This window comes from Aspergillus candidus (assembly GCF_002847045.1).
Source record: "Aspergillus candidus strain CBS 102.13 unplaced genomic scaffold BDW47scaffold_45, whole genome shotgun sequence".
NCBI lineage: Eukaryota > Fungi > Ascomycota > Eurotiomycetes > Eurotiales > Aspergillaceae > Aspergillus > Aspergillus candidus.
Window position 1 is genome coordinate 23,115 of NW_020194050.1, and position 25,938 is coordinate 49,052.

The 25,938-nt window shown below is 49.0% G+C and overlaps 10 protein-coding genes across 10 annotated transcripts; 8 read left to right on the plus strand and 2 right to left on the minus strand.

Annotated features, from left to right (window-relative positions):
• The first annotated feature begins 382 nt into the window (after nt 1-382).
• BDW47DRAFT_110200 (deoxycytidine monophosphate deaminase) lies at nt 383-2,217 on the plus strand. Its single transcript, XM_024813665.1, has 7 exons — nt 383-570; nt 643-985; nt 1,064-1,425; nt 1,505-1,637; nt 1,720-1,807; nt 1,860-2,057; nt 2,121-2,217. The coding sequence occupies exons 1-6, from the start codon at nt 549-551 to the stop codon at nt 1,941-1,943; spliced, it is 1,032 nt and encodes a 343-aa protein (XP_024669521.1). The 5' UTR covers nt 383-548; the 3' UTR covers nt 1,944-2,057; nt 2,121-2,217.
• Nucleotides 2,218-2,532: 315 nt separating this feature from the next.
• On the plus strand, nt 2,533-4,693 carry BDW47DRAFT_110203 (imidazoleglycerol-phosphate synthase). Its single transcript, XM_024813666.1, has 3 exons — nt 2,533-2,744; nt 2,820-4,265; nt 4,326-4,693. The coding sequence occupies exons 1-3, from the start codon at nt 2,622-2,624 to the stop codon at nt 4,413-4,415; spliced, it is 1,659 nt and encodes a 552-aa protein (XP_024669522.1). The 5' UTR covers nt 2,533-2,621; the 3' UTR covers nt 4,416-4,693.
• Nucleotides 4,694-5,423: 730 nt separating this feature from the next.
• BDW47DRAFT_110206 (cleavage polyadenylation factor subunit MPE1) lies at nt 5,424-8,403 on the plus strand. Its single transcript, XM_024813667.1, has 4 exons — nt 5,424-6,297; nt 6,417-6,714; nt 6,766-6,866; nt 6,927-8,403. Exons 1-4 carry the CDS (start codon nt 6,126-6,128, stop codon nt 8,249-8,251), a joined length of 1,896 nt encoding a protein of 631 aa, XP_024669523.1. The 5' UTR covers nt 5,424-6,125; the 3' UTR covers nt 8,252-8,403.
• Nucleotides 8,404-9,205: 802 nt separating this feature from the next.
• On the plus strand, nt 9,206-10,111 carry BDW47DRAFT_61433 (ornithine decarboxylase antizyme). Its single transcript, XM_024819432.1, has 2 exons — nt 9,206-9,660; nt 9,754-10,111. The coding sequence occupies exons 1-2, from the start codon at nt 9,326-9,328 to the stop codon at nt 9,968-9,970; spliced, it is 552 nt and encodes a 183-aa protein (XP_024669524.1). The 5' UTR covers nt 9,206-9,325; the 3' UTR covers nt 9,971-10,111.
• A 286-nt stretch (nt 10,112-10,397) lies between these two features.
• BDW47DRAFT_110208 (yippee/mis18 family protein) lies at nt 10,398-11,446 on the plus strand. Its single transcript, XM_024813668.1, has one exon. The coding sequence runs from the start codon at nt 10,554-10,556 to the stop codon at nt 11,265-11,267; it is 714 nt and encodes a 237-aa protein (XP_024669525.1). The 5' UTR covers nt 10,398-10,553; the 3' UTR covers nt 11,268-11,446.
• A 58-nt stretch (nt 11,447-11,504) lies between these two features.
• On the minus strand, nt 11,505-13,196 carry BDW47DRAFT_61439 (SHNi-TPR domain-containing protein). Its single transcript, XM_024819433.1, has 2 exons — nt 11,950-13,196; nt 11,505-11,888 (listed from the first exon to the last, which is right to left on the minus strand). Exons 1-2 carry the CDS (start codon nt 13,042-13,044, stop codon nt 11,607-11,609), a joined length of 1,377 nt encoding a protein of 458 aa, XP_024669526.1. The 5' UTR covers nt 13,045-13,196; the 3' UTR covers nt 11,505-11,606.
• Nucleotides 13,197-13,261: 65 nt separating this feature from the next.
• On the plus strand, nt 13,262-15,854 carry BDW47DRAFT_61440 (DNA polymerase epsilon noncatalytic subunit). Its single transcript, XM_024819434.1, has 2 exons — nt 13,262-13,415; nt 13,529-15,854. Exon 2 carries the CDS (start codon nt 13,540-13,542, stop codon nt 15,778-15,780), a length of 2,241 nt encoding a protein of 746 aa, XP_024669527.1. The 5' UTR covers nt 13,262-13,415; nt 13,529-13,539; the 3' UTR covers nt 15,781-15,854.
• Nucleotides 15,855-16,065: 211 nt separating this feature from the next.
• BDW47DRAFT_61445 (mediator of RNA polymerase II transcription subunit 14) lies at nt 16,066-19,954 on the minus strand. Its single transcript, XM_024819435.1, has 2 exons — nt 19,108-19,954; nt 16,066-19,049 (listed from the first exon to the last, which is right to left on the minus strand). Exons 1-2 carry the CDS (start codon nt 19,771-19,773, stop codon nt 16,449-16,451), a joined length of 3,267 nt encoding a protein of 1,088 aa, XP_024669528.1. The 5' UTR covers nt 19,774-19,954; the 3' UTR covers nt 16,066-16,448.
• Nucleotides 19,955-20,967: 1,013 nt separating this feature from the next.
• BDW47DRAFT_110215 (MFS transporter) lies at nt 20,968-23,193 on the plus strand. The gene is made up of 2 exons (XM_024813669.1): nt 20,968-21,230; nt 21,291-23,193. Exons 1-2 carry the CDS (start codon nt 21,089-21,091, stop codon nt 22,964-22,966), a joined length of 1,818 nt encoding a protein of 605 aa, XP_024669529.1. The 5' UTR covers nt 20,968-21,088; the 3' UTR covers nt 22,967-23,193.
• A 550-nt stretch (nt 23,194-23,743) lies between these two features.
• pdiA (protein disulfide isomerase PDI1) lies at nt 23,744-25,930 on the plus strand. Its single transcript, XM_024813670.1, has 4 exons — nt 23,744-24,403; nt 24,468-24,846; nt 24,963-25,402; nt 25,468-25,930. The coding sequence occupies exons 1-4, from the start codon at nt 24,030-24,032 to the stop codon at nt 25,808-25,810; spliced, it is 1,536 nt and encodes a 511-aa protein (XP_024669530.1). The 5' UTR covers nt 23,744-24,029; the 3' UTR covers nt 25,811-25,930.
• The last annotated feature ends 8 nt before the right edge of the window (nt 25,931-25,938 follow it).

A 25,938-nucleotide genomic window follows, 5' to 3' on the forward strand; every position in this document is an offset into this window, starting at 1 on the left:
AACTATAACCTATATTTGTGGTAATCATGTGCCTTGATAGTTTCTTATTCTTTTTTTTTGGATCTTATCACCCTGAGAGTACGAATGCCTGTTCTTGAATTGATCTCAAGATAAGCAATATTAACCACGCTTTATTTGAGTTATATATATTTTTTAGAAGAGCCACACATAACCAAGAAGACAATTGATCGTGGCAAGAATTCTTGGTAGATACAAAAAAGGATCCTTCGACTTGAAACAGCGATTCTTCATACACTACCAGTGATTTCATTGATCACAAGGTGATATCAGACCGAGAGGTTCTTCAGATGAGAGGGGTCTCCGATTCTCTGATTCTCGGGCTGTGATTCCCTGAGGCTAACTCGGCCGCCCCGCAAGCCGCCGGGCAGTCACTTTTCTCTCTTCAACAGTCTAGACTTGTTCTTTGTTCCCTGCATTCACGGTGATAGGTGTCTTACACAATAGGCTGGAATATTCAACCCTAGGCTCGGTTCTCCTTTGATCTAGGCAACTTTCTATATGCTACAGTTCCTTGGCTCAAAGAAATAATGTTAATTGGGTTATGCGGAGGTGGGATTCATCTCTTTAAGCGACAGCCCAAAGCTACCTACTATCTCGACTAACCCTGTGCTGTTCGCCTAGGTATATGCTCCGGAAAACATGCCATTGCAGAATATCTTATCCAACATCAAGGGTTTCGACTAATCAAACTGAGAACTACAAGTTCTCCCCGGATAACCGATGAGCCCGAAGATGACCTTCGGCTCCGAGCTTCTACACTTGGAATAAATGACGACTCGTCACAACTGGTATTTGATAGTGTCGATAGCCTCATCAGCTTTGCAACCGAAAGATGGCAAGAAAACTTGGTCACAACGGACATATGGGATGGCGCCACGCTAGACCGTTTTCTTCTACGTCCTTTTTTTCTTCTTGTCAGTGTTGATGCCCCAGTCAGTCTCCGATGGAAGCGATTTGCAGAAAGGTCAGCATTCAGGAGCCTCTTATATCCTTGGGATACGTATCTTCCAACTGGTTATAGATAATTAACGCATTCTTACAGATGTCAAAAGAGACGGCTTGATCCCCCGCCTCTTGAAAAGTTCGTTCTTTGGAACGACCAACATCTATATGAGAAGGACGTTGGGAGTGCCTACTTAACAGACCGGGCACAGGTCCGATTGTTCAATTCCTCATCTTCACTGGAAGCATTACATGAGGCAATCAGGGCACTCGATTTGGGCGACGAGGAACGTGTTCGCCCAAACTGGGATCAATATTTCATGCAGCTAGCTTCCCTTGCTGCACAGCGGAGTAATTGCATGAAACGCAGGGTGGGATGTGTCCTTGTCCGAGAACGCCGCGTCATTAGTACCGGATACAATGGTACTCCACGCAATCTCAAAAATTGCAACGAAGGCGGATGTAAGATTCAATTCCAAGCACCAAGAGCCCTTGCGGGGCCTGCTGTCTTTCCGCAGAACATAAGCTTACCAATAGGAAGGCCCAAGGTGCAATCGGGGCGAAGGTGGGGGTGTTGGCCTATCAACCTGCCTTTGTCTTCATGCCGAAGAAAATGCATTGCTGGAGGCTGGAAGAGAGCGCATACGAGAAGGTGCAACTCTCTACTGTGATACGTAAGATCTCATACCCTGGGCCAAGAACCAGTCAACTTTCTCCCCTGTCTTGCACTCTGAGAAGCTAACCCGTTATCTCAAGATGTCCTTGTCTAACATGCACCGTCAAAATTGCGCAAGTTGGCATTAGTGAAGTGGTTTACTCACAAGGCTACAATATGGACCAGGATGTGTGTTCCTTTACAGTCTCCTACACGTTGAATTGAACTAACCAAAATCTAGAGTGCTGCAATCTTGGAAGCTGCCGGTGTACGCCTGAGGCAATTTTCTCCTGTGAGCTATCAAGCCGTTTACCTTGAATTTTGAATCCAAGCACTAACCAAAGACAGCCTCGGAATGGATTGATTCATCTTGGGAGCTAATCTTGGTCCTTGAACAGCGTACTTGAACATTGCCCTGCATATACATCTGTCGGCATTGCTATGGCGATCGTAAGCTTGAAAGCCAGGTCTCTATTTCCCTGAATGTCATGTATTCACATACCAGACAATATATTCTCCGTTAGCTGCTCTCTATTAGCATCAGGATATTTAAAGTTCAGACTTTCTGAATGCTACTTGAGAGGAGTTAATATGGTAAAGCTTCTAATGTACCTGAGTAATAACTACCTTGAATGGAAGACCAGCCCTCGAATAATACTCCTATGCACTTTCAAGCCAGGGTAGGTACGTCATCTTGTGCAATTGCAGCAAAATCATCTGTAAAAACAGCTTAGGAGAGTAATATTACCACAGTGTATCAGATTGAATTACACTGTAGCCGGGATATTCCATACGTAATGCTACACTGGTAAGAAACTGAAATACGGGATAGAAACGAACCCTTAGTCAAAAGTTGACTCATAATCAATAGTGGGGTAACAAATGATTTACCATCAAATATTATTTCCCCGATACCTACTCGCCCACCTTGGAATGAATGGATACAAAGTTTGCTACCAATAGCTCTTTGTCAAGTTACTCTTATTGAGTAATTACCATCACTATGCCCACCGTTCATTTGCTTGACTATGTCGCCGGCAACGTTCGGTCCTTGGTCAATGCCATTAATCAAGTCGGGTACGAGGTCGAATGGGTTAGATCACCTCAAGATCTAAAAAATGCAGAGGTGAGAATTTGCACTTTGTTGGGCATTGTTACAACTCACGCGACTCACTTGGGCTCACTTTTGCTTGACATTTAGAAATTAATTTTGCCGGGAGTAGGTCATTTTGGCCACTGCCTGTCTCAGCTATCGGAGGGGGGTTACCTGGATCCAGTGAGGGAGCATATAAAGTCAGGGAAACCTTTCATGGGAATCTGCGTCGGGTTGCAGGCACTTTTCGAGGGATCCGAGGAAAACCCCGCTGTTCCGGGGCTGGGGATGATTCCAATGCGCATGAAAAGGTTCAGTGCCGACACAAAAAGTGTGCCTCACATAGGCTGGAACTCTGCCATCAAAACCAATGTTGAACCTTCGCAGGGTGAAAGCTTCAACGGGTTGAGTGCCAACAGCAAGTATTACTATGTTCATTCTTATGCGGCCATTTACGAACCCGGTGTCCTCGAGCGAGACGGCTGGTCGGTAGCTACGGCAACCTATGGCGAAGAAGAATTCATCGGTGCCATTGCGCGAGGGAATGTTTTCGCGACACAATTTCACCCGGAAAAAAGTGGCCAGGCTGGATTGCGCACCATCCGTGCTTTCCTCGACGGTGGTGGGCTTTTGAAATCCACGGAAGCACCGGCGCCGAAGAGAGAGAACGATGGGTTGACCCGCAGAATCATCGCTTGTCTGGATGTTCGCACCAATGATGACGGTGACTTGGTGGTCACCAAAGGTGACCAATACGATGTCCGCGAAAAGAGTGGCGCGGAGGCTGGAGGCAATGTAAGGAACTTGGGCAAGCCCGTCGAAATGGCCCAAAAGTATTACAACCAAGGAGCGGATGAAGTCACTTTCCTGAACATCACTTCGTTCCGGAATTGTCCGCTGGCCGACACTCCCATGCTTGAAATTTTGAGACGAGCTTCAGAAACTGTTTTTGTGCCCCTGACCATTGGCGGTGGCATCAAGGATACCGTGGATACAGATGGCACCCACATACCGGCCCTTGATGTAGCCACCATGTACTTCAAGTCGGGGGCTGACAAAGTTAGCGTTGGGTCAGATTCTGTCATTGCAGCCGAGGAGTTCTATGAGGCCGGTGAAGTCTTGTCTGGAACCACAGCCATAGAGACGATATCAAAGGCCTATGGAAACCAAGCTGTCGTTGTGAGCGTCGACCCAAAACGCGTCTATGTCGATTCACCCGAGGACACCCACCACCACACTATTCAAACGCAGTATCCAAACGAGGCCGGCCAGAAGTTCTGCTGGTATCAGTGCACCATTAAGGGTGGTCGAGAGACCAGGGATATCGATGTCTGGCAATTGACCAGGGCCGTCGAAAAGATGGGCGCCGGAGAAATCCTCCTGAATTGTATTGACAAAGACGGGAGCAACAGTGGGTTTGATCTTGAATTGATCAACGATGTTAAGGCTGCCATCAAAATCCCAGTCATTGCCTCGAGCGGGGCAGGTAAGCCTGAGCATTTCGCAGAGGTGTTTGCATCCACAACGACCGATGCGGCTTTGGGTGCCGGCATGGTGAGTATTCTCAAATGGACTCCCCTCTGTTGGCCATCGAAATGTACTAATAGGATGTAGTTCCACCGCGGCGAATACACTGTTGCCCAAGTGAAAGATTACTTGGGTGAAAATGGGTTTTTGGTTCGGAGACCTGACACTGGTGTATAGAGTTCCCGGACACGAAACACCCCTACTAAACTACTATCATTCTTTCGCTTATAGAACGACGTTCTTGTTTTGCAACTGGTGCCGGAATTTTATGACGGCCTTTTTATTAGACACCTATATCGCCGTTGCATTCTTGTCAAATGGAAGACACGGCCACCACCCCAGGGGGGAATAAGGTGTTGTTCCAATCATCAAGCCCGGCGGATGGGCTACGTGGTATAGATATATTAGACCGGATGAGACAAAAATAATAGAAATGTTCATGTAAATCAAGAGAACAATCTAGTCTCTGACTGTGATTGACTGGCCATGTATATACAGCCTCTCTTTTCCAAGACCAATATATCACAGGGCCACAGGACAAAGAGACTTCCTTACAGGATGTTTTTATATTCGTTTGTATGGCAGTGTAGTAGCCATAAAAATTTCGACAAAGCGTGGCTCTCTGATAACAAAACCACCCCTTTTGTTTCAAATGCCGGGCCATTCTCGCATTACACCATAGGAGATAGTGTATCTACTTTACTCCGTAGGATAAATACTTCCAGTCCAAAGCCCTGCTATATTATAATACAAGCAGAGTCATTGTTCTTTTATAGTTAATCGAAAGTTGTGTATAAGCAATGTATTATATTTTATATCAAGACAGTAACAAGTGCGTGTGTAGAATGCCGTATATTCCTTGTCTCTTGTTAGCGATCAAGTTATCTTCAATAAGATGGTTGCGCACCTACAAAAACTGACCCGTATAGCTGATGCATAGCCTGTTTACACAATATGAAGTGCTCTACAGAGGACTCCGTACAATGTGCTCAAATTGACATAACCGTTTTGTATTGTCAGGTATTGAGTAAACGCAGTACGGAGCGGACACATTTGTGGTACCGAGCGCTATCAGCTAGCGTGTTAGCAGCCCGGGCCGAAATCTGAGCATCCACGTGACAAGGGAGAATTGCCACCATCCGCTATTGACGACCTGCCTGGTCAAGAACTTCACAGCGAGACGCCTTTGAATAAGTCAACCCAGTGCTTGGAGTTGACGATTGCTTATTTACTCCGCCATCAAACAGACCTGATCATTAGACGACTACTTCCTGGTCATACTTTGCATAGTTTCATATGTGCAAGCAGTATCCTTGATCCTTTCCCCTTTCATGCCTCCCCTGTCACGTCTTTGAAGGTCCCCCTCCTTTGACCAAATATCAAGCATACTGTTTCTCCTCAGCCTCAATCACTGCAAGAGTCTTGACCAACCTTATACCTACCACTTCAGGCTACAAGAACACGACAGGGTCTTGGAATCTTCATTTTAATTAGTGGACAGACAAGGGCCTTGAAGCTTTCGTCAAATCACCTTCCATTCATTCATTGCAGCACATAAACCTGACCTGTTTTTTATACCCATTCTTCTTTTTGTTTATGCGTAGGGATTCCCAGAGGTCCCTTCCGGCATTCAGCAAAGTCGTTTGTTTGATTTTATGAGGTTGAGCAGTATTGTCAAGACATTGGCTTTTGTGTCTGAGATATTATAAGAGAAAAGGAATCTCAAGCTATAATATCATCGACCTTTTACTACTCTCCTATCTTTACTTCCTGTCTCCGAATTTTCCTATCGTCACTGTATCCTTCGTTGTGAAAGTGGTCTTCCCTCCTTTAATCTTGATCTAATTACATTCGCAATCACTTTCATTGGACGTGCAATTGAATACAATGTCATCCTCTGTTCACTTCAAGTTCAAGTCTCAAAAGGAACCCTCCCGGGTGACATTTGATGGCACCGGTATCTCTGTCTTCGAACTGAAACGAGAAATCATCAATCAGAGTAGACTGGGTGACGGAACCGACTTTGAGCTGTCGATATACAACGAAGATACTGGAGAAGGTGAGTTTCCTCTTGCATGCGCACTTAATCATCACTACCCGCGACCCAGGTATCTCGTTGTCAGCGCGGAGAGAGAGTCGAAGACGTGGTAGCGCTAACGGAATCTTTTACCCTCCTAGAATACGACGATGATACTACTATCATACCTCGGTCTACATCGGTTATAGCTCGCAGGCTGCCAGCGTCGCGTCCTGGGAAGGGCGGTGCAGCTCGTTATGTGTCTGGTAAAATGCCTGTCAACGCGCGTCCTACCGGCCGCAGCGACTTTCCCTCGAATCGAACAATGCCCAACTCCAGCGGCACGGTTAGCAGCGGCGTTATCGAACTGAATAATGCCCAGACCGAAGAAGAAAAGATCAATGCTCTTTTCAATCTGCAGGCCAACCAATGGAAAGAACAACAGCAAGAGATGGCGAAGTAAGTGTCCTTTAGATACTGCCAAAGATTATTATTAACGAATGCTTGTAGTGCCACACCCGTCCCTTTCGGCCGTGGGAGGGGAAAGCCTGTAAATGTTCCTGATCACCCACCTCCACCGGGGTATCTCTGTTATCGCTGCCGTGAAAAAGGTAAACTATTCTTTCTTTCGCACATTGCTCATCAGTTGCTGACTAACAATCGAAATCAAGGCCATTGGATCCAGGCGTGTCCAACAAATAATGATCCAAAGTTCGATGGCAAGTACCGAGTGAAACGGTCGACAGGGATCCCTCGTTCTCTCCAAACGAAGGTTGAAAAGCCAGAGTCCATTTCAATGGATGGCTCAAACGAGGATTTGAGAAATACAGGCATTATGGTAAATGCCGATGGTGATTTCGTCATTGCTAAACCAGACAAGGCAGCTTGGGAATTGTATCAGGAAAAGGCAAAAGCAAGTGCTGCAGCTGCAGCAGAAGCGGCAGCTGCAGAATACAGTAAAGAATTGCAGTCGCGTGGTATAGAGTGTCCAATTGACAAGCGGATATTCCTGGAACCCACAAAGACGCCATGTTGCCAACGTACTTACTGCAATGATTGTATTACCAATGCATTGATTGAAAGTGATTTTGTCTGTCCCGGATGTTCAACTGAAGGTGTTCTGCTTGATAACCTTACAGTGGATGACGAATCCGCTGCGAAGATAAAGGCGTATGAAGCCGAAAAGGCGGATTCCAAGAAAGAGAAGGAAAAGCAGCAAGCAATGCAAGAGGAACAACCGGCAAATCGACAACCTGCTGCGGGTGAGACTTCGAATACACCGGAGGCTTCATCGACTCCAGCTTCTGCCGGTGAAAAGCCGACTACCGCATCCTCGGGGAAGAGGCCAATAGAGGAAGTCGAGCCGGCCAGCGGCGACAAGGAGGAATCAAGCGATGCCATGCCGCCGAAGAAATTAAAGGGTGAGGACCGCCCGTCATCTGTTCCTGTGCCAGATACACAAACTCAAGACCCGTCCTCGCAATTCACCCCACTTCCGTTTGGTCAACAAATGCCCTTTGGCGGTATGGGGTTCCAGGGTATGCCTCCAGTCCCATTCCCTGATGCTGGCTTTTCCGCGGAGGGAATGGGGTTCATGAATCCTATGTCGATGCCCCCCACGAATGGATTTCCAAGTAGCATGGGTCAGGCCTGGGGCCCCATGAACGCTATGAATTTCAATCCAGCTCAGAACGGAATGTACCCTGACCATGCAAATGGCCCTATCCCTAACAACTTCGGTGCACCGAATATGTACAATGGTTCAGGGGAACCACCGATGGGCATGTTCCCTATGCAAATGCCAGGTCTTCCCCAGCACAATGCGGGCTTTCCACAGGGCGCGGGGATGGGCCATTTCTCGAATCAACAGCGAACAACCTTCAGCACTCCCTTTGCCAGGGAGGAAGACACAGCATACTTCCGTCAGCCTGTTAATCCCCAGCGACATCAGTCAAGACATAGGCGGATAAGACCGAGCGATTATCGGGAACTTTGAGGGTGCTGTAAGATATTTTCGTGTTACGGCTATGGTTTTGTTTTATATTTTATGTCTCATTTCATGCTGCACAGCCTAGGAGTTTCTGGACATCTTCATACTTCATACATAAACACAAAAATAAGACTACCAATATCAATAAAAAGGTGATATATAAATAAATCAGACGAATGAAATGGAATTGAGTGGATTTTAGTTCAATGGAAATAGAAGAAATATTAATACTAATACATACCCCCATTCTGTAATTCAAGGCTGCCACTCACCCGTTCTTGGTCAATGTTAATGCGTAAAGAGCTTCTTCGCCAAGCACCTGACTCTCGTAAGTGCATTGGGTGTCGGTTGCTCCTTGGAACTACATGCCCACTCCCTTGAATATGACTATAGAATTGCAGCTGTTGTCAACTAACTAGGTAACTGACTGATTGGTTTTATGGGGATTGTGCCCTGACGCATACAGATCAAATCCGTCGTTCCTTTTACCTAAAGATTGCCAAGAGGATATCGTTATCTCTTGGCAACGTGAGTCAATCATGACTAATTCCAGACTTGTGGCGGTTCGGGAATCTGGGGGAGCTCACCGCACCCCCTCTCAGTCCAGTTAAGTATCAGCTTCACATCCTCATAAGCCTATAACTACACCATAACTCCTTCGATAACTTACCATCCGTTCGATACTCCATCGCTTCTTACCATTGTGGTGTTTATATTTCATCAACATCTTTGAAAACAGATCCCATCATTCCCGTTGGACAATCATCATCATGGCGAAGTTTATGAATAACAGCAGTAGTAGTGGCAATCAGTTACAACGATTGTTCGATAAGAACCCCCAGACTTCTTTCCTTGCAAGCTGCTATAGCGTCAATGCCCGCACTTCGGGTGTTACTGGGTTCCACTATTGCGCTACGTCGGGGTCTGGTAAGACTCCATATCTATACCCGCATTTACTTGCTGGAGCGATACTAATACAACAACCATGACCTACAGGGGAACAGTGGTATCCCTGAGGTCCCTTCGGGGCCAAAACCATTCGCGTTAAGTCCTCCCTTTGAGCTGTGTAATGCTCCAGACATGAGGAGCAGCCGGTGGGCCGACAGTCCATCGGAACTCAAAGAGGAGGCGGCGTATACTATCCCGGGAGAGTGTGAGAGGCTCTTCTGTGACAATATGGCTGCAATTTTTCTTGGTGAGGGGAATTTTGTCCGGCCCGAGTCACTTGGGATGGATGCGCTTGATATCCGACCAGACGAAGCAAAGAAGGAGCGCACGTGTATTCAAAGATGGGTCGAAGTCCTGGATTACACAAGCGACGCTGTCTATCGTGGGTTTGTGGGGAGTGTTGGTGAAGAACAAACGCTGTTTGTCTTCTTTGAAGATAGTATTCCAGGATGCAATCTTAAGACTGGGTATGTATATCTTGATATTTTATCGTATTTGGGGTGTTACCGTTCCGGAACACCACCATGGACCACATATTGACATCTCTTCCTGTTTGGCAGACTGATGGCCCTGTTTGAACTTGCTAGCCTGTCTGATTTTGGGTGTACGCGAATTGTTGCATGCATTTCTCGAACCCCAGATTCTACAGAGCATGAAGTGATCAGAAACCTAGGCTGGTGTGGGTTTAGCTTGACTACTCTCCAGCCTTGGTGCAGTAAGAACCACAGTGAATCTGTGATTAGTGCGAAGTGGCTTTTCTTGAGTGCCGAAGTTTAATGGTGGAGTACTAATATGATCTACCCCCGCATGTCAGCAAATTAAGCGCGTTGCAACGGACCTGTATGAATAATATGACACCTTAATATATTGATTCACTATCTCTGGAAGACAATGACCGGGGTAGAACCTTTTTTTATAGTTTAGTCAAATGTGCGGAGTACGGAGTAATATGAACAATGACTACCAGATGACTCCTTTCTAACTGCTTCCCTGTACTGGTATTGTATATCTTGAACGCGTCTCCAAATCCCATTGAACACCTTGTCAATTGGATAGATCAAGAGAGGAGGCCTGATGAAGAAAAGGGAATTTGGGTTTAGGTGGCTGATTGACCGAGCAATGCCAAGAGGACGTGGGTATACCTTAGTGGAGGTAGGTACCCAGGTACTTACTGAGGCAGGCAACTACCTTACCGACCTATGACCTCAACACAACCTCCATCCGTCGAGCTGGCAACCTCCCGATGCTCATTACCACCAAGCCCGACTAGACAATTATCTTTACGTTTAGACTTCAAGCCCACGGCTAGGTAATTGTCTAAACCATTTAATACAGAAATACCAAATTAAAATATATTCGCATGTTTCCCAAGTTCCTCCTCCCAACGGCCGTCTTCCGCCCTAGACCGTCAAATGCGGGGGGGCGGCCATCCGTCTCTTCTAGTACCACGAGCGTCTCGCTAGATGAGGAGGACCCAACAGACAGATATCTGAGTGGCCATGTATCTTGCATTCGCTGCTCTCGTTGTGCTGCAGATCTTTGCTTGACGTCCCAAATAATCAGCAAAGGCTTCACCGGTCGCCATGGCAGGGCGTACCTTGTTTCAGCAGAACCCGTTGCCTCGGCCGTCTCTATCCATGTGTCCTCCTCACCGACGGAGTCGCTTCCAAACACGTTCATTCAAAAACCCGTTCCTCGTCAGTTAGTCACCGGAGCACACACGGTCAGCGATATCACCTGCGCTTTCTGCGGCAGTGTCCTCGGTTGGAAATACGTTGCTGCCGAGGAGAAGTCCCAACGGTACAAAGTTGGAAAGTTTATATTGGAGACGAGAAGGATCACAACGTCTTCCTCCTGGGAATCGTCATCTTACACCGACTCGTCCGCAATTCCCCCAACCCCGGGCCGCCAGGAGAGAAAGCTGGAGACACCAGATGAGGGCGTCGAGTTTGACAGCCAGGACGAGGATGAATGCGAGGACCTGTTTGCGGGGATATGGAACCCTGGTTTGGCAATACGCCGGAGGAGTCGGAAGCTGGACTGCCAACCCTCAATGTTTGGATTACCCTCTTGAGAATGCTAGTATGATGCAGGCTGATGTCAACATGGAGATAATCTTTGAATAGACGAGTTTTGTTTGGTTATTTGGAGGATTCTGGTACAGCTTGTCATCTCAGGTTTGATGGCCCTACGCTTGCCTACATGGCAGTAGTAATAGTGATGCCAATAAGTCAAATATATATACCCCATGGATTTGTCCTTTCAATAAATCATTAGCGCTAGAGCCGCTGTATTTTTTATACATTATGCCGGTAATCTTCATTGGTTTGAGATTGAGTAGATTCCCACGAGAAGGACAAGAATGGAATAGAACCCGGCGGATACATAAGTCGTCGATTGAATATTTGATTCACTATTTACTATCAGCCCGTGCTTTTTTTGTCGCCCCCTCAGATCCTTCTTCAGGGACGGAGCGTTTCTGGGAAGATCCGGTTTGTTGAGCTCCCTGGCCAGCGGCAGGTTTCCGCTTGACAAACGCAGATAGATCGTTGGCACCCTTGGTGGCTGCATCCAGCTTGACCTTTTGCTCGGAGGGAGATTGTCCCATGATCTGACCAAGAAGTCCTTTGAGCATCGCCTCTTCCTGATCATCCGATTCCTTGATTGACACCGGGGGGCGTCGAAGGTCGACAAGCTGCAGAAGTGTGAGTGTTTTTGAAGGCCCTGCCTAAAGCTGGAGTCTGAAAATTACTTACCCTTTGTTCCATGTCGGCGGTGATTTCTTTGACGTTGTCTATTTTCCTCTTCATGGCAATGACCTTGTCTTCATCCATAGTTTCATTGCTGCTCAAGGCGCGCTGTTCCTGATCTATCCTGATCTTACAGCTCTCAATTGCCCTCTCCATTTGAGTGGCCGCCTCCTTCCGCATCTCATGATCAACCTTGCTGTGGTCATCACCCTCTCCTTCTGACCCATCGCCTTTATTCATGGACGCAAATTCCAAAGCGAGCGAAAGTTTGTAGTGGCACTCAGCAACGCATGGATCCTCCATAGGAAACAACGACTCTCGTAAGCTAAGGGTAGTCCTTAAATCTTGCACCGCGTCTTGGAATCTCTCCGCTTCGAGTGATATTTCAGCCTGTAAGTCGTAAGTGTCGGCGAGGCGTTCCTTGATGTGCCGTACATCTGGTGAAATGTCCGACGTCTTTCCTTTTCCAGGCTGCTCTTCTTGAGCATCTAACTTTTTCTGAAAGAGTATACGGGCCACATCGAGGACTTCAAAGGCGTTGGCGAAATCGTCTTCTTCCTCTTCCTCCTCGGCGCCAGCACCTTCTTCTCCTTCCTCGTCGACATCAGAATCCGAATCATCATCAAAGTTCTCGTCGCCGGTGAACTGAAAAAATGGTTTGTTGTCAGGGTTCCCTAGCTGCGTATCCGTCTGACCGGGGGCTGGCTTCGCGGGCTGGGCACTTGCTGTGGCGGTGTTGGCAGCCTTTTTGCTCCGCGATGCTGAATTGGACGAGGATCCATGGTCTGTAGACGCAGCTGTTGATTGTGGCTGGGAATCTCCGGCAACTTTGGACCCAAGGACGTCGCTATTGCTCACAGCCACGTTGTAAAGGGCCTTCCCATAAGAGTACAGCAGATCAGCGTTGTCGAGCGACAGCTCGCCATTGAGCTTGGCTTGGAGCTCGGTAGCTTCAGAGTAAAGCTCGGCAGCTCCATTGAAGTCCTTGATAGCGTCCTTGGCTCTAGCTCGCTCGACTAACTTTGCCAGTTGTTTCGACTCATCTGCGACTGGGGTTTTTGAGATATCAACGTTTGCGGCGTCCGCTATATTCTCGGCCATGGTTGTAGTTTCGGGCGATCAAACGAAAATGGGTTCTTGGCTTGGTGTCTGACAGATTTCGGAGAATAACCAAAATTCGAGGCAGAGGATAACCATAAAAGTTGCGACGAGGGGAAGATGTAAAACAATGAGGAGAGCTTCTATGAAGAATGACAAAAGCTTAGTTGTAAGTTCGGACGGACAATGCGAAGGACCAGGCGAGTTTGGACTGTTTGAACCCGGTTCCTACATGGCGACCCACTAGTCTGGCCCAATACTCACGCGTCCTCACGCGTTGCCACGCGCCTTATCACTCAACTCATTATAGAATTCATTACTCCGAGCCCATCTATGTATATACTTCACTAATGGCAACTGACACCCTACTTCTGGTAAGAGAGAATCATCGGGCACCCTCATTTCACTGGGGCTCATCTTGCGGCTTCTTTTCCCAGTTTAATTCACAGTGAAATGAGTGACAGTATATGCTGATTGGTTTGAACAGCGACCTATGCAATGATGGGTTTGGATACAGTGCCTTCATCATCGCCTGGGTTTGGCACCCCAGCGCATCCACTTCGAAATAATAAGCCCAATATACTTTCAACGAAGACGTCCATCCTTCCGATTCTTCTCCCTCCTTCCACTTTGAGGCCTGTGGCCTTCCGAACGATTACTCGGAAGCACAATCTGACGATATCATCATCTGCGCTCCAAACTTTGGCAAACTTTGTAGGAAAGAATTGTGGGTCAGGATGGCGCGAAGAAGGCCTCGCAGAACGAGTCTTGGACGAGGTGGCTAAGAGCTGGAAGAAAGCTGGAGGCGGCGTCATTATTGAAGAAGGTAAAGGCGCGTCCCTGAAAGCCATTCTACAGGCATTGCAGTCGAATATGAGTGGTGGGAGAGTTCTCCCTGGGAAAATAGCAGCTTCTACCGATGAAGGAATCGAAAGCCCTGCTGGTTACGCTCGGGATAATCGCCACTTCGAATTGCAAACGCCGACATCAGCCGATGACGATATCGATGACCATGAACTTCCGTTGTGCGCAAGACACTGGCTCAATATCATACATGCATACGACATGCCACGCCTGACTTACAACATCGACAAAAAGTACTTCGAATCCACCACATTCAAGCCAACTTTATTCCCTCCTCCTAGTCATAGGACGGCTCTGTTCCGCGATCGCTATAATGTTGTGTACCAGCGGTTACTACGAAACGAATCCTTCCAGTCGTCTCCAGGGATATCCACTGGATCGTCTCTCCAGCAACGGTCATCTTTCGCTCCAAATCAGTGTTACAAACTCACTCCGATTGCAAATCTTCTTGGAAGAAGCGGTACATCACACCTTCTGCTTGGACTGCTTTCCACCTCCCCTACAGGCGACCTCTCCCTAGCCGATCTCACAGGGAGCATTGCCTTGGATCTGAGCCATGCGCGGACGATACCTGAAGACGGGGCTTGGTTCGCACCAGGCATGATTGTTCTCGTCGACGGAATCTACGAAGAAGAGGAGAATGTTCGAGGATCAACACTCGGTGGAAATAGTGGAATTGGTGGGTCTATAGGGGGTAGGTTTGTTGGTGTCTCTATCTGTGGGCCCCCGTGCGAACGACGGGACACTTCACTGGGGACGAATAATCGACAGAACAGTAAAGAGATCAGCTCTAGCGGGGGCCTTGGATGGATTGATTTCCTGGGAGTCGGCAGTGAACGCGCTCGTGGTCCACGAATGAGGCAGATCCAGACTAGGTGTCTACAAAAGCGACAAGACGACAGCCAAGAGACACCATCTCCAGTGAAGATGGCGATAATGAGCGAGGTGAATTTGGACAACATGAAAACACTGGATGCTCTGCGGAAGATATTCAGCATCTACAACGATCAGCCACCGTGTGGTCGCCCGGTGCTCTTTGTCCTGATCGGCAACTTCGCTCAGACAGCCATAATCAATGGCGGCGGTCAGGCTGGGAGTATCGAATACAAGGAGTATTTTGATTCACTTGCCGTGGTAATGTCCGAATTCCCAACATTGCTGCAGTGCTCTACATTCGTCTTTGTCCCCGGTGATAATGACCCCTGGTCATCGGCCTTCTCAGCTGGCTCTACATCTACAATCCCGCGCCCGGCGATTCCTGATCTATTTACGTCGCGGATCAAACGTGCATTTGCCACAGCCAATGCCGAGTTAGATCGATCTCAACGGTCGGAGCCTCCCGGCGAAGCGTTATGGACATCCAACCCATCTCGCATCTCATTGTTTGGGCCGGTCCATGAGATCGCCGTATTTCGTGATGATATCTCAGGAAGGCTCAGACGTACCGCTGTGAGCACGCAGCAACGCGCTGATAACTCCAATACAGCCATGGACGAAGACCAGAACGAATCCACCAACGGGGCCGACGCCGACTTTCCCGGAGTAAACTCGGGTGCTAACCCGAATTCCACCTCGTCTAGAGTCTCGATGAGCAGGAAACTTGTCAAAACGATACTGGACCAAGGATCAATGGCGCCCTTTCCGCTTTCTTTGCGGCCTGTCTTGTGGAATTATGCGTCCTCGCTACAGCTGTATCCATTGCCGACTGCCCTCGTCTTAGCGGACGCGGAGGCAGCTCCTTTCTGCATGAGCTACGAAGGTTGTCACGTTATGAATCCTGGAAAACTAGTTCCTGACGGTAGCGTGTCTGCTGTCCGCTGGATAGAGTATGATGCCGTGAAAAACCGAGGAAGGGTGAAAGAAGAGCGTTATTAAAGAACATATAGAGCCAACGGGATTACGATAATGATGATGATGATTGTTTTCATAGATATACATAGATATCTTTTTCGAAACCTTAGCTTATCTTGGCTCCGTTCAAGGTACTCTAGCGTTTAATTACAGGAGGTTCCTTGGTGGTAACATACCAACTTTGGACTGAGTTTTGACATGACACCTAAATGGTTTTGATATGAACGAGGTTTTCTACGCTAGATGTCTCCTCAGATGTATGCCTCAAGTACCGTAAGGGGGGTGTGTAGTCCCATAAACTTCATTTCTTAGTAATCGACATTATATAAAAGACATCACACAGTAGCCCATGGGGCAGCTGTTCTTGAAGTGACATATTCACATGAGTAAAGGGATTGGGAGCTAACAAATATAGCTTGCGAGTCTCAAGCACTGGTTGCTGTTAACGGGGGCAGCTAGACTCAGTTGAGCAAGGCAGAAGGTATCCAATCACGAGGGCCATGATAAAAATCGTAGTTATCATGCAACTGCCAGTACAAGATTAAATACATCGGCTTTATAGTGAAACTGATGGGGAAAAAATCAACACCTCACCACCCAAAAAAGAAACAGCCGCTAATATATGCAATAGAAAGCTTCTTTGGATCAATCACCACCGGGTTGCGGAAAAAATCAAGACCCCATAGAGAAAATCAGTCAATCATGATAAAATCAGCGTTTTGTGCTGCGCCGCCAGCTTTGACGTTGGGCCCTGTGGGGGTAATGGCATTACCGCCAGGACGAGCCGGACTTATGAGGCTGTTGTTTCCATTAGGTTGCGCTACTGCCAGTGGCAGACCTGGGTCCTTTGGATTTTTGAGTTCTCCCTCCAGGCCCGAAGACGTGATGGTACTCATATCATGCGGGTTACCGTGGAAGATCTTGTCAAGTTGCGCGATGAGGTTTCCGACTTTATCGAAATCTGCGACAGCCCCGTTCCCAAGCCCTTTCCAGCCTTCTCCTTTGGAATCGTATAGCTCCGACTTTAATCTGGTTCTCAGCTGTTCTTGATGATCTCCGCCTTGAGGCCCGCTTGCGTCCTTGAGTATCCACGCCATGCGGCCGAGATATTGGCCTGCCAGCAGTTGGAAGCGGTATTGGTGGCCAGGGTAGTGGATGCGGAAGTTTCTCGCATTGCGCACAATCACTTGTACTTTCATGATATCTTTGCGAGACGGGTTTGCTGTGATTTGGTCCAAAGCCAACATCAAAGGGAGAGTGAGCGACAGCAAATCCGAGACGCTGTCCAGGCCTGCATCGGCAGTAGATGCTCGGTTCAGCATGTCGGCAAGAGATGCTTGGATACGACGGTGGGAATTTGGGAAAGGTAGCTGAATGTTGAGACGAAGCTGAGACGGAGCTTCTGCTTGGACCCTCGATATTCCCATCTCGATGTTCGCAGCGAGATTCTTCCCAGGGCCATAAGCAAATGAGATACCGGAGAGCGACAACTTTCGAAGTTCCATTTTCTTCGCCTGGAGGGTGTCGGCCATTGACAAAACGCATTCGAGCCTTTGTAGACTTTCGAAAAGCTCCAGTATGACGGGACTGCCCACAGGAGCAAGCAAACGGATTGCAAATCCACTGCCTTTCTTTTGAAAGGTCACCGAGTGATCCCACTTCGAAGGAAGTGTGCCAGACACCTTGACCGGATTTGATAAGGTCCCATAAGCAACCATGATGGCGACCTTCTTCCGAGGATCGATCCCGTGGAAGGCAATGCGGACAGTATCTTTAATAAGATCCCTCTTCTTGAACCAAGAAGGCAGTGATACCTGCAAGCCATGTGGAACATTGGACGTATCGTACTTCACAAAGATGTCTGGCACTTTCAGGTCCGATCCGATTCTCAGCCTGTGTAGATGGGGATGAAAATTGATGCCCTGAAATCCCGCCAGACAAACCGCGTTAGCATATACTGCCAGAATCCCAGATAGGCAATGTCCCAGATCTGCAAGCGATGCATAGCTATTCCCATAATCCACAGGGAGTAGTGTACTGCTGACTGGCTGGGCTGAATGCAGGGTCGATGGACTGTAGATGTCTGTGTTCAGAACTGAGTGATGTCGAGGGGATGGTGCGGACTGAACATGCACGATCCACCAGCTGTCACCATCCACGCTACTCGTGGCCGCGATCATCCAATCCCGTTTCCAGAGATGGTGTGAAAAGAAAGAAAACTTCAGGACATTGGGTGGGAATATTTTCCGGAAATCGATCATCAGTCCCCTAGGACTGACTGGATGAAATCCAAACATCTTCACACTCGATTCGACTTGTTCAATTGCGGAAACGCAACGGAGCCGAGAAACGCGAGAAACGATATCGTCGACAGGCGTTCTGTCTGAGCTGCGATCGCCATCGGGACGCTCAGATGCATTTGGGGTCGTCGACAGTATGATCGCTCCTGACATGGGTTCAATGGAGACCCGGGCATGCCTCGAAGTTGTGAGTTGAACATCAAGTTGACAATCTCCAGGCTCCGTTCCATCTACCTGTGCCCGCAAAGACAAGGTGCCGGCAGCAAAAAGCGACGCTTTAATGATTCTGTCATAGGCCGAAGACAATATATGAGATATGTGCAATGCAATAGCGCTTCGCAGGATGTGCTCCATAGAAAGATTCGCCGCATCAAATTGGATCTCTTCGCTATCGGCTTCTTGGCCATCCCTCAGCCAACGCAGACCAAGATAGGGTAGGCCAGGGCCATGACCTTCTGTCTTGCGTCGACCACACTTGACGCCAATTTCCAGCCAACTTTTAGCGCCAGGCTTGAGAGCCCAGTATTGCACGACCAGCGTTCGATGGAGTAGCTCAACGTGCAAGATATCTGTCCAGAGACCTCTTGCTAGTTGAACGGCTTGCTTGAAGAGTATATTGACTTTATTTGTCAATACCAAGCTATGCAAGAAGTGGAAGCATCCTGCCAGACCATCGTTTCGCAAGATATCATTGATTCTAATATCAAGCTCGTTGAACACTCGACCGCTGGGTATTGGCGACGATGGGGTGAATAAAAAGCGCACATCGACGAAATAGAACTGGGATAGTTCATTTTCCTCTCCGATTGACAGATCAAGTTCAAACTCCCCGGGTACGGAAAACGTAACCCTGCCGTCGTGAACATGGTAAGTCCTGAGAATTGGAGGGACAGCGTCATGTAACGCTAGCCTCACGCTTATAATCCGATTGATCTTCTTGAGCCGTTTCAAAGCACCCTTCGCTGTCAATGGCCTAGGAGGTTTGTACCCTAGCTGGGAAAAGATCAGTCAAAGATCGAATTTGCGAAACAAGCAGGACGGGGTGATTTACATCTGGCATTGAAACTACTTGGCCCTTTGACAATACCTCCAATGCTGTTTGAAGATCCGGATTGGCCACTTGAGCTTGAACTAAATCCCGTTTCATATCCCCAATCGACTGTAGAGCGCCAACGTAGGCTTGATGGCGTATGCGGATGAAATTTTGAAGGTCAATCAATTTACTGACATCGGCTGCTTGCCGACTCCATCGCGACAGGACAAGAAGTTTGATGAATTCTGCCCGCTTCGCATGGGCAAAATTGAGTACCCGAAGTTTCTTTTGGAGATTCTCCGGGCTCTGGTTTCCCGGTGTCTTGCCATTGAGGTTTGATGTTGGTGAGCCTGACCCTTGTGATGGTACCTGAACTTCAGCCAGCTCTGTTATTAACTCGGATAAGTCGTTCCAGCACTGTTGCACCGAACGATTTATCAATGTGGAAAAAGGGAAGAACCCCTGGGTTATGTGCAATAACTCTGGCGGGTTTCGAGCTGACACAGCCGGGACAACAGCTGCTTTGTGATCCTGGTCGTCTATTCCTCCGTTGACGTGTGATGAGCCGTTTTGGATGTTTCCTGTACTGCCAGGCGGATGTGCAATGCCATTCCTGGAGTCCTGTACATCTGCCCTCGGCTTGACCCCACCGGCATTGACATTATCCATGACGACCCCCGGCATGTCTGGATGCGATTCGGCGAGTGGCTTTCAAGGTTCTCCTCCTTCACCCCCTCTGACCAGCAACCGGGCGGAGGCAGACCAACAGGTGCCGAGGTGAAAAAGGAGAGTTGGCAATATTCCCTGTCCGACTGGGTGCCTCAGAGTTAGGCCATGTGTAATAAGAAGGCGTACGATATTAGCCTCAGGCGAAATCCGTCTGTGGTTGTTCCAGCCCGCGCAATACCAGGTAACGCGAATAACCCAACGGCAGGCGCATTAAACCGCGACAGTTTTTCTCTTTTCAGCAAGTCATCAAATTGACCGTAATGCGAGCTACCTCAAAAGTGTAATAAGCATTAAACCATTCGCTCCCAATTTCGATCTCTAACCACTCCGGCGATGTGTGTTGCTGGTCGGAAAAAACGAAGTCGCAAAACGGAGAGGGCGACGGAGGGCAACGGAGAGCGACGGCGGAGAAGGGGATGATGTCAAGGTTTTGTGATGATGATGCCGGGATGGAAGTGCCAGAGAGATTATAGAGGTGACTCCAGTGTGGCAGACAACAAAATCACCGGCGTGTTTGGCAAGATGGCAAGGATAGAGTGGGTGATGAATGAAGCTTGCGCAAAGCCATGCAAATGCGTGAGGGCGGAAGAGCCCGAGAGCAGCCTCAGGTTGACCAGGCAGATTGTCCGCCTGGCCGCTGATTGGTGGGTGGAGTTTCGGCCTTGGTGCCTTACATGCTCAGATTGACCTGGTAATCAATACGTGTAATTACAGACACATACCTTACATGTACAATCGCTCTTAGTGTATACCCACGCCATAGTGAAGCTCAGAAGTTCATCCAGATGTACGGAGTCAAGAGAGGACGATTGTAGTTTATTGTAAGCAATTGACAGACATCAAGTGATCAGACAGATTGGGCGTTCTGGCTAGCCCATCCTATTATATCCTAAATATCAAGGTACCTAGGTCGGTACTTTGAAGTAGATGTCTTACATCTATCAGTTTATACATATACAAAGTAGCCAGTTAGACGTAACTATGTATCTCTAAGTGTTAATCATTACATATCTACCTACATCAGTGGTAGTAATGTACTTCTCTCCCAGATTGGTATACCTGATTGAATATGGACTCTGTTGTGGTCCAGTGACGTATCTGCTGATCTGTTTCCAGGCTGTACCGAGTAGCATACAAAAGTTACCCCTAGTAATCACCTCGACGCGGCGTCCTCTCTCCGCCATTCTCTCTCTTCCATCACGAATTCCGGTCTATCGACTTTCCTTGAGGGTCGAGGATGTAAATTGTTCGTCGCTCATCTGGTACCAGTATGCCGGCAAGCCAGATGCCTGGGATCAGCTCTCGAGCTTCCCAACACCCAGGCGATGACACTCGACCAACGAGCAAGAAAGAGCTTGCTGGGTGGTATAGCTATGGATGGGCAGCCGAGGTCTTCACCGTGTGCGCGATGGGTAAGTTGACCCTTCAATAGCTTTAAATATATACTCCAGCTGTTGATCGTTATTCTCCAGGGTCTTTCCTCCCCATCACCCTAGAGCAGATGGCTCGAGACCGTGGCGTCCTCCTGTCAGATAAAACGACTCCATGTAGCACTACTTGGCACGGCTCAGGAACATCAGCTATGGACCGTGATACTCTGACCTCCGTGTCCCGTACAAGCCAATGTGTGGTGGATGTCCTTGGTTTCGAAATCAACACAGCCAGTTTCGCCATGTACACATTCTCGCTCAGTGTCTTCGTGCAGGCGATTCTGATAGTATCAATGTCGGGCGCTGCGGACCATGGGAACCATCGCAAGATCCTCCTGATTACGTTTGCACTCATTGGCTCCATTGCTACAATGCTATTTCTCTCAGTAACGCCTAGCGTTTATCTTCTCGCCAGTTTATTCGCAATCGTGGCGAATACCTGCTTTGGGGCGTCCTTTGTCCTGTTAAACTCATTCTTGCCTCTTTTAGTCCGTCACCACCCCTCTCTGTCCGAGGAAGATGACGAAGTGGCCCCGTCAGATTCGGCTGGATCGGATTCTCATAGAACAAATAACTCTCGCCATATTGGAAGCGACGAAACGGCACCATTGCTGCAGCCTGATCGTGTTGATCACGGGGCTTCTGTGGGAGCAACAGCCCAGCAAACTTCCATGCGTACTTCACGAGAACTATCGCTTTCCACCCGGATATCATCATATGGAATTGGTATTGGGTACATCGGTTCGGTTATACTCCAGGTAATCTGCATCCTTGTCGTCATCAAAACCAATCAAACCACACTTTCACTGCGCCTCGCCTTGTTCCTCATCGGGCTTTGGTGGTTCAGTTTCACCATCCCAGCTGCCCTTTGGCTGCGCCCTCGGCCTGGGCCACCCATACCACTCTCCGGGGACGGGAAGCAAAGCTATTCATGGCTCAAATACATCATATATGCCTGGAAGTCATTAGGTCGAACGGCCTTACGGGCTCGACGTCTAAAGGATATCTTGTTATTCCTCGCGGCTTGGTTCCTCCTCAGTGACGGAATAGCTACCGTGAGTGGAACCGCGGTTCTCTTTGCAAAGACACAGCTTCAGATGCAGCCTGCCACCTTAGGGTTGATCAATGTGATTACAATGGTTGCAGGAGTTCTGGGCGCATTTTCCTGGAGCTATGTATCGCGAGTCTTCGGTCTCCGTGCGTCACAGACCATCATTGCATGTATCATGTTGTTTGAGCTTATCCCGCTCTATGGCCTCTTGGGGTTTATCCCAGCCGTGAAGGACCTGGGGTATCTTGGACTTCAACAGCCTTGGGAAATGTTTCCGCTGGGGGTCGTGTATGGCCTTGTCATGGGCGGGTTGTCGTCATACTGTCGAAGTTTCTTTGGTGAGCTGATCCCCCCGGGCTATGAAGCGGCTTTCTACGCGCTCTACGCCATCACCGACAAGGGCTCAAGCATCTTCGGACCCGCTATCGTGGGCATTATCACGGACCGTTACGGCGATATTCGACCAGCGTTCCTATTCCTGGCGGTATTGATCGGACTGCCCCTGCCGCTCATGTTCCTGGTGGATGTAGAACGGGGCAAGCGTGACGCGCTTGGATTATCAGCCGATTTAGATGGCAGACAGGAGACGGGCGCTCCTGACTACGGAACGATTTCCCACGTCCCACCTGGCTCCGACCGTGTCGACGCTGCGGCAATGGAGGACTGAGAATGGTGAAAGAGGACCCTCCACGATGAATTATGTTCTTCTATGATTGTCACTGTACTGCATATGTAGCGCTGTAAGCTACGGAGCACCGGGTAGTAGATGTCAATGCGACCGGTTATAAGTTGCGGTTATTTGCATACACAGGTGTTCCCGGGTTGCTCTCATACTGTCACTTTGCATCCTTTCCATTATCTTGCCCTCTGCGCCTCTAATCATATTCATTGTTTAAAGAAACCAAGCACTCGTGTCCCACCAGCTCCACCCGACAGTCTTACAGTGTGTGGCTATGTTTCTCTGTTGAGGTAACGTGTCATTTTCCCTATGACAGAAGGTGAGGCTCTTGGATGCATTTGTAGGTACATACAGGTCTCCACACACTACACGCTAACAAAGTAATAATCCTTGGTATGCCCGAGGAGTCTCCGGAATGAAATGAAGAGACAAACCAGGGCTGGGTCTGTTTCTGACTAATCATCAATAATGAAAGTTGTGTACACCTGGCCAGAGAGGCTGATATAAAAATAGTATCGACTTTGTTTTTGATTTGCGCCCGTCAGGCCCGTCAGCCCGAGACGATCCAATGGATCACTATTAATATCCATGATAATTGGCCCCTTCGTAGGCTGACCACAGGGAGGCTGAGTCCATGATGTTTGTTTGGAGGGGGGCTGATGGGTCGGTCGATCTTGGTTCATGATTATAAACAGGTACCACTAGTACTAATCAATATAAACCGTGATTCACCGAGTGGGGGGGGATGGGAGGATCCCTTGCTGCCCCGGAGCCAAAAGAGCCAGTGAGGAGACGCTAGAGCAGCTGACTGTAGAAAGAACAAACTGTCCTCAACTCCGCTGCATGGCTGGCTCACCACCTACTTAATTAACGGAGCTTCTTCCTCTTCTACTCCTGCTCCTCTTTTTCACTTTTCTGCTCCACTCCATCCTAACACATCTCTAGAACCTTGGTGAGGACGGGTGAATTCATTTGTATTCTATCCACTTTGTTTAGCTTTCTTCCCTCTTTCTGTACACCGTCCGAGGTTTTCTAAGCCGGACAGAACACAATGCGGTCTGTCGCGCCTTTTCTCCTCAGCCTGCTGAGCGCCACTGCGGTGGTCTCGGCTGCTGATGACCAGCCCGAGGTCAAGTCGGATGTGGTTTCTCTCACCAAGGACAACTTCGACGAGTTCATCAAGGAGCATGACTTGGTCCTGGCCGAGTTCTACGCTCCCTGGTGCGGTCATTGCAAGGCTCTGGCCCCCAAGTACGAGGAAGCTGCTACTCAGCTGAAGGAGAAGGACATCGCGCTGGTCAAGGTCGACTGCACCGAGGAGGAGGAAGTGTGCCGTGGCCAGGGTGTCGAGGGCTATCCCACCCTGAAGATCTTCCGTGGTCTTGATGATGTGAAGCCCTACCAGGGTGCCCGCCAGGCGGATGCGTAAGTTTGTCGCGTTCTGTACTGTGGAGTGAAAGGCCCGTTGCTAATACCTTCATTGCTGTAGGCTCGTGTCGTACATGGTCAAGCAGTCCCTCCCCGCGGTTTCGACCGTTACCGAAGACAACCTGGAAGAGGTCAAGACGATGGATAAGATTGTGGTCATTGGCTACATCGACTCCGACGATAAGAGCAGCAACGAGGCGTTCACATCCTTTGCCGAGTCCCAGAGGGATAAGTACCTCTTCGCGTCGACCAGTGATGCCGCCATCGCCAAGGCTGAGGGTGTTAAGCAGCCCTCTCTGGTTCTGTACAAGGATTTCGATGAGAAGAAGGCCATCTACAAGGGTGATCTGGAACAGGACGCTATCTTCGACTGGGTGAAGACCGCCAGCACTCCTCTTGTTGGTGAGCTCGGCCCCGAAACCTACTCCGACTACATCACTGTAAGTGTACCCGGTTATCCGTCTCGTCGCGTCTCTGCTGGTCTTTCGAACACGCGGTCGTCGCCGGGCCGAGACTGAATTAGCAAATCGGGAATCTAACATCGAATCCTATTCAGGCCGGCATTCCTTTGGCCTACATCTTCGCCGAGACCCAGGAGGAGCGTGAGAAGTACGCCGAGGACTTCAAGGCCATCGCCGAGAAGCACAAGGGTGCCATCAACATTGCCACCATTGACGCCAAGATGTTCGGTGCCCACGCCGGCAACCTCAACCTCGACCCCGAAAGGTTCCCTGCCTTTGCCATCCAGGACCCCGAGAAGAACGCCAAGTACCCCTACGACCAGTCCAAGGAGATCAAGGCCAAGGATGTTGGCAAGTTCATCCAGAACGTTCTCGATGGCAAGGTTGAGCCCAGCATCAAGTCGGAGCCTATCCCTGAGACCCAGGAGGGCCCTACGACCGTCGTCGTGGCGCACTCGTACCAGGACCTCGTCATCAACAATGACAAGGACGTTCTGCTCGAGTTCTATGCCCCGTGGTGCGGCCACTGCAAGGCGTAAGTTGTCCATTCCCCCGATTCTACACGTTGCCATACAGCTGTCTAATCGATTTCACGAACAGTCTCGCTCCCAAGTACGACGAGCTTGCCACCCTCTACGCTGACTTCCCCGAGGTCACTATCGCCAAGATCGATGCGACCGCCAACGACGTCCCGGATTCCATCACCGGGTTCCCCACCATCAAGCTCTACCCCGCCGGCAGCAAGGACTCGCCGGTTGAGTACTCTGGCGCTCGCACCCCCGAGGCCCTTGCCGACTTCATCAAGGAGAACGGCAAGCACCAGGTTGACGCCCAGGCCGCTGCCGAGAAGAAGGCAGAGGAGGGTGGTGAGGATGCGGCCGAGAGTTCGTCTGCCTCGAGCAGCGAAGCTCCCGCCGCTACCGGCGACCATGACGAGCTTTAAACGCTTGATCACGATGATGAAATCTAGTTCCTGAATGATACTGTAAACTATCGTTTTACCGCATTGCCCTTGTTTGTCCCACACGTGTATCTGTCTTGAGTCAAGTCAGTCGTAGTCAATCTAAACTC

What these genes read in the sequence shown, in the direction of transcription:
- BDW47DRAFT_61433 (XM_024819432.1), top strand. Translation starts at nt 9,326, where the DNA reads ATGAGGAGCAGCCGGTGGGCCGACAGTCCATCGGAACTCAAAGAGGAG. An exon ending in GGATGCAATCTTAAGACTGG is followed by an intron (nt 9,661 to 9,753) that starts GTATGTATATCT and finishes CCTGTTTGGCAG; the next exon opens with ACTGATGGCCCTGTTTGAAC.
- BDW47DRAFT_61445 (XM_024819435.1), bottom strand. Translation starts at nt 19,773, where the DNA reads ATGCCGGGGGTCGTCATGGATAATGTCAATGCCGGTGGGGTCAAGCCG. An exon ending in AAGTAGTTTCAATGCCAGAT is followed by an intron (nt 19,050 to 19,107) that starts GTAAATCACCCC and finishes ATCTTTTCCCAG; the next exon opens with CTAGGGTACAAACCTCCTAG.
- BDW47DRAFT_110206 (XM_024813667.1), top strand. Translation starts at nt 6,126, where the DNA reads ATGTCATCCTCTGTTCACTTCAAGTTCAAGTCTCAAAAGGAACCCTCC. An exon ending in CAACAGCAAGAGATGGCGAA is followed by an intron (nt 6,715 to 6,765) that starts GTAAGTGTCCTT and finishes GAATGCTTGTAG; the next exon opens with TGCCACACCCGTCCCTTTCG. An exon ending in TTATCGCTGCCGTGAAAAAG is followed by an intron (nt 6,867 to 6,926) that starts GTAAACTATTCT and finishes ATCGAAATCAAG; the next exon opens with GCCATTGGATCCAGGCGTGT.
- BDW47DRAFT_110203 (XM_024813666.1), top strand. Translation starts at nt 2,622, where the DNA reads ATGCCCACCGTTCATTTGCTTGACTATGTCGCCGGCAACGTTCGGTCC. An exon ending in AAGATCTAAAAAATGCAGAG is followed by an intron (nt 2,745 to 2,819) that starts GTGAGAATTTGC and finishes CTTGACATTTAG; the next exon opens with AAATTAATTTTGCCGGGAGT. An exon ending in CGGCTTTGGGTGCCGGCATG is followed by an intron (nt 4,266 to 4,325) that starts GTGAGTATTCTC and finishes AATAGGATGTAG; the next exon opens with TTCCACCGCGGCGAATACAC.
- BDW47DRAFT_110208 (XM_024813668.1), top strand. Translation starts at nt 10,554, where the DNA reads ATGTTTCCCAAGTTCCTCCTCCCAACGGCCGTCTTCCGCCCTAGACCG.
- BDW47DRAFT_61439 (XM_024819433.1), bottom strand. Translation starts at nt 13,044, where the DNA reads ATGGCCGAGAATATAGCGGACGCCGCAAACGTTGATATCTCAAAAACC. An exon ending in CCGCCGACATGGAACAAAGG is followed by an intron (nt 11,889 to 11,949) that starts GTAAGTAATTTT and finishes ACACTTCTGCAG; the next exon opens with CTTGTCGACCTTCGACGCCC.
- BDW47DRAFT_61440 (XM_024819434.1), top strand. Translation starts at nt 13,540, where the DNA reads ATGATGGGTTTGGATACAGTGCCTTCATCATCGCCTGGGTTTGGCACC.
- BDW47DRAFT_110215 (XM_024813669.1), top strand. Translation starts at nt 21,089, where the DNA reads ATGCCGGCAAGCCAGATGCCTGGGATCAGCTCTCGAGCTTCCCAACAC. An exon ending in CTTCACCGTGTGCGCGATGG is followed by an intron (nt 21,231 to 21,290) that starts GTAAGTTGACCC and finishes GTTATTCTCCAG; the next exon opens with GGTCTTTCCTCCCCATCACC.
- BDW47DRAFT_110200 (XM_024813665.1), top strand. Translation starts at nt 549, where the DNA reads ATGTTAATTGGGTTATGCGGAG. An exon ending in GTTAATTGGGTTATGCGGAG is followed by an intron (nt 571 to 642) that starts GTGGGATTCATC and finishes CTGTTCGCCTAG; the next exon opens with GTATATGCTCCGGAAAACAT. An exon ending in GCTACAATATGGACCAGGAT is followed by an intron (nt 1,808 to 1,859) that starts GTGTGTTCCTTT and finishes ACCAAAATCTAG; the next exon opens with AGTGCTGCAATCTTGGAAGC.
- pdiA (XM_024813670.1), top strand. Translation starts at nt 24,030, where the DNA reads ATGCGGTCTGTCGCGCCTTTTCTCCTCAGCCTGCTGAGCGCCACTGCG. An exon ending in GGTGCCCGCCAGGCGGATGC is followed by an intron (nt 24,404 to 24,467) that starts GTAAGTTTGTCG and finishes TCATTGCTGTAG; the next exon opens with GCTCGTGTCGTACATGGTCA. An exon ending in TGGTGCGGCCACTGCAAGGC is followed by an intron (nt 25,403 to 25,467) that starts GTAAGTTGTCCA and finishes TTTCACGAACAG; the next exon opens with TCTCGCTCCCAAGTACGACG.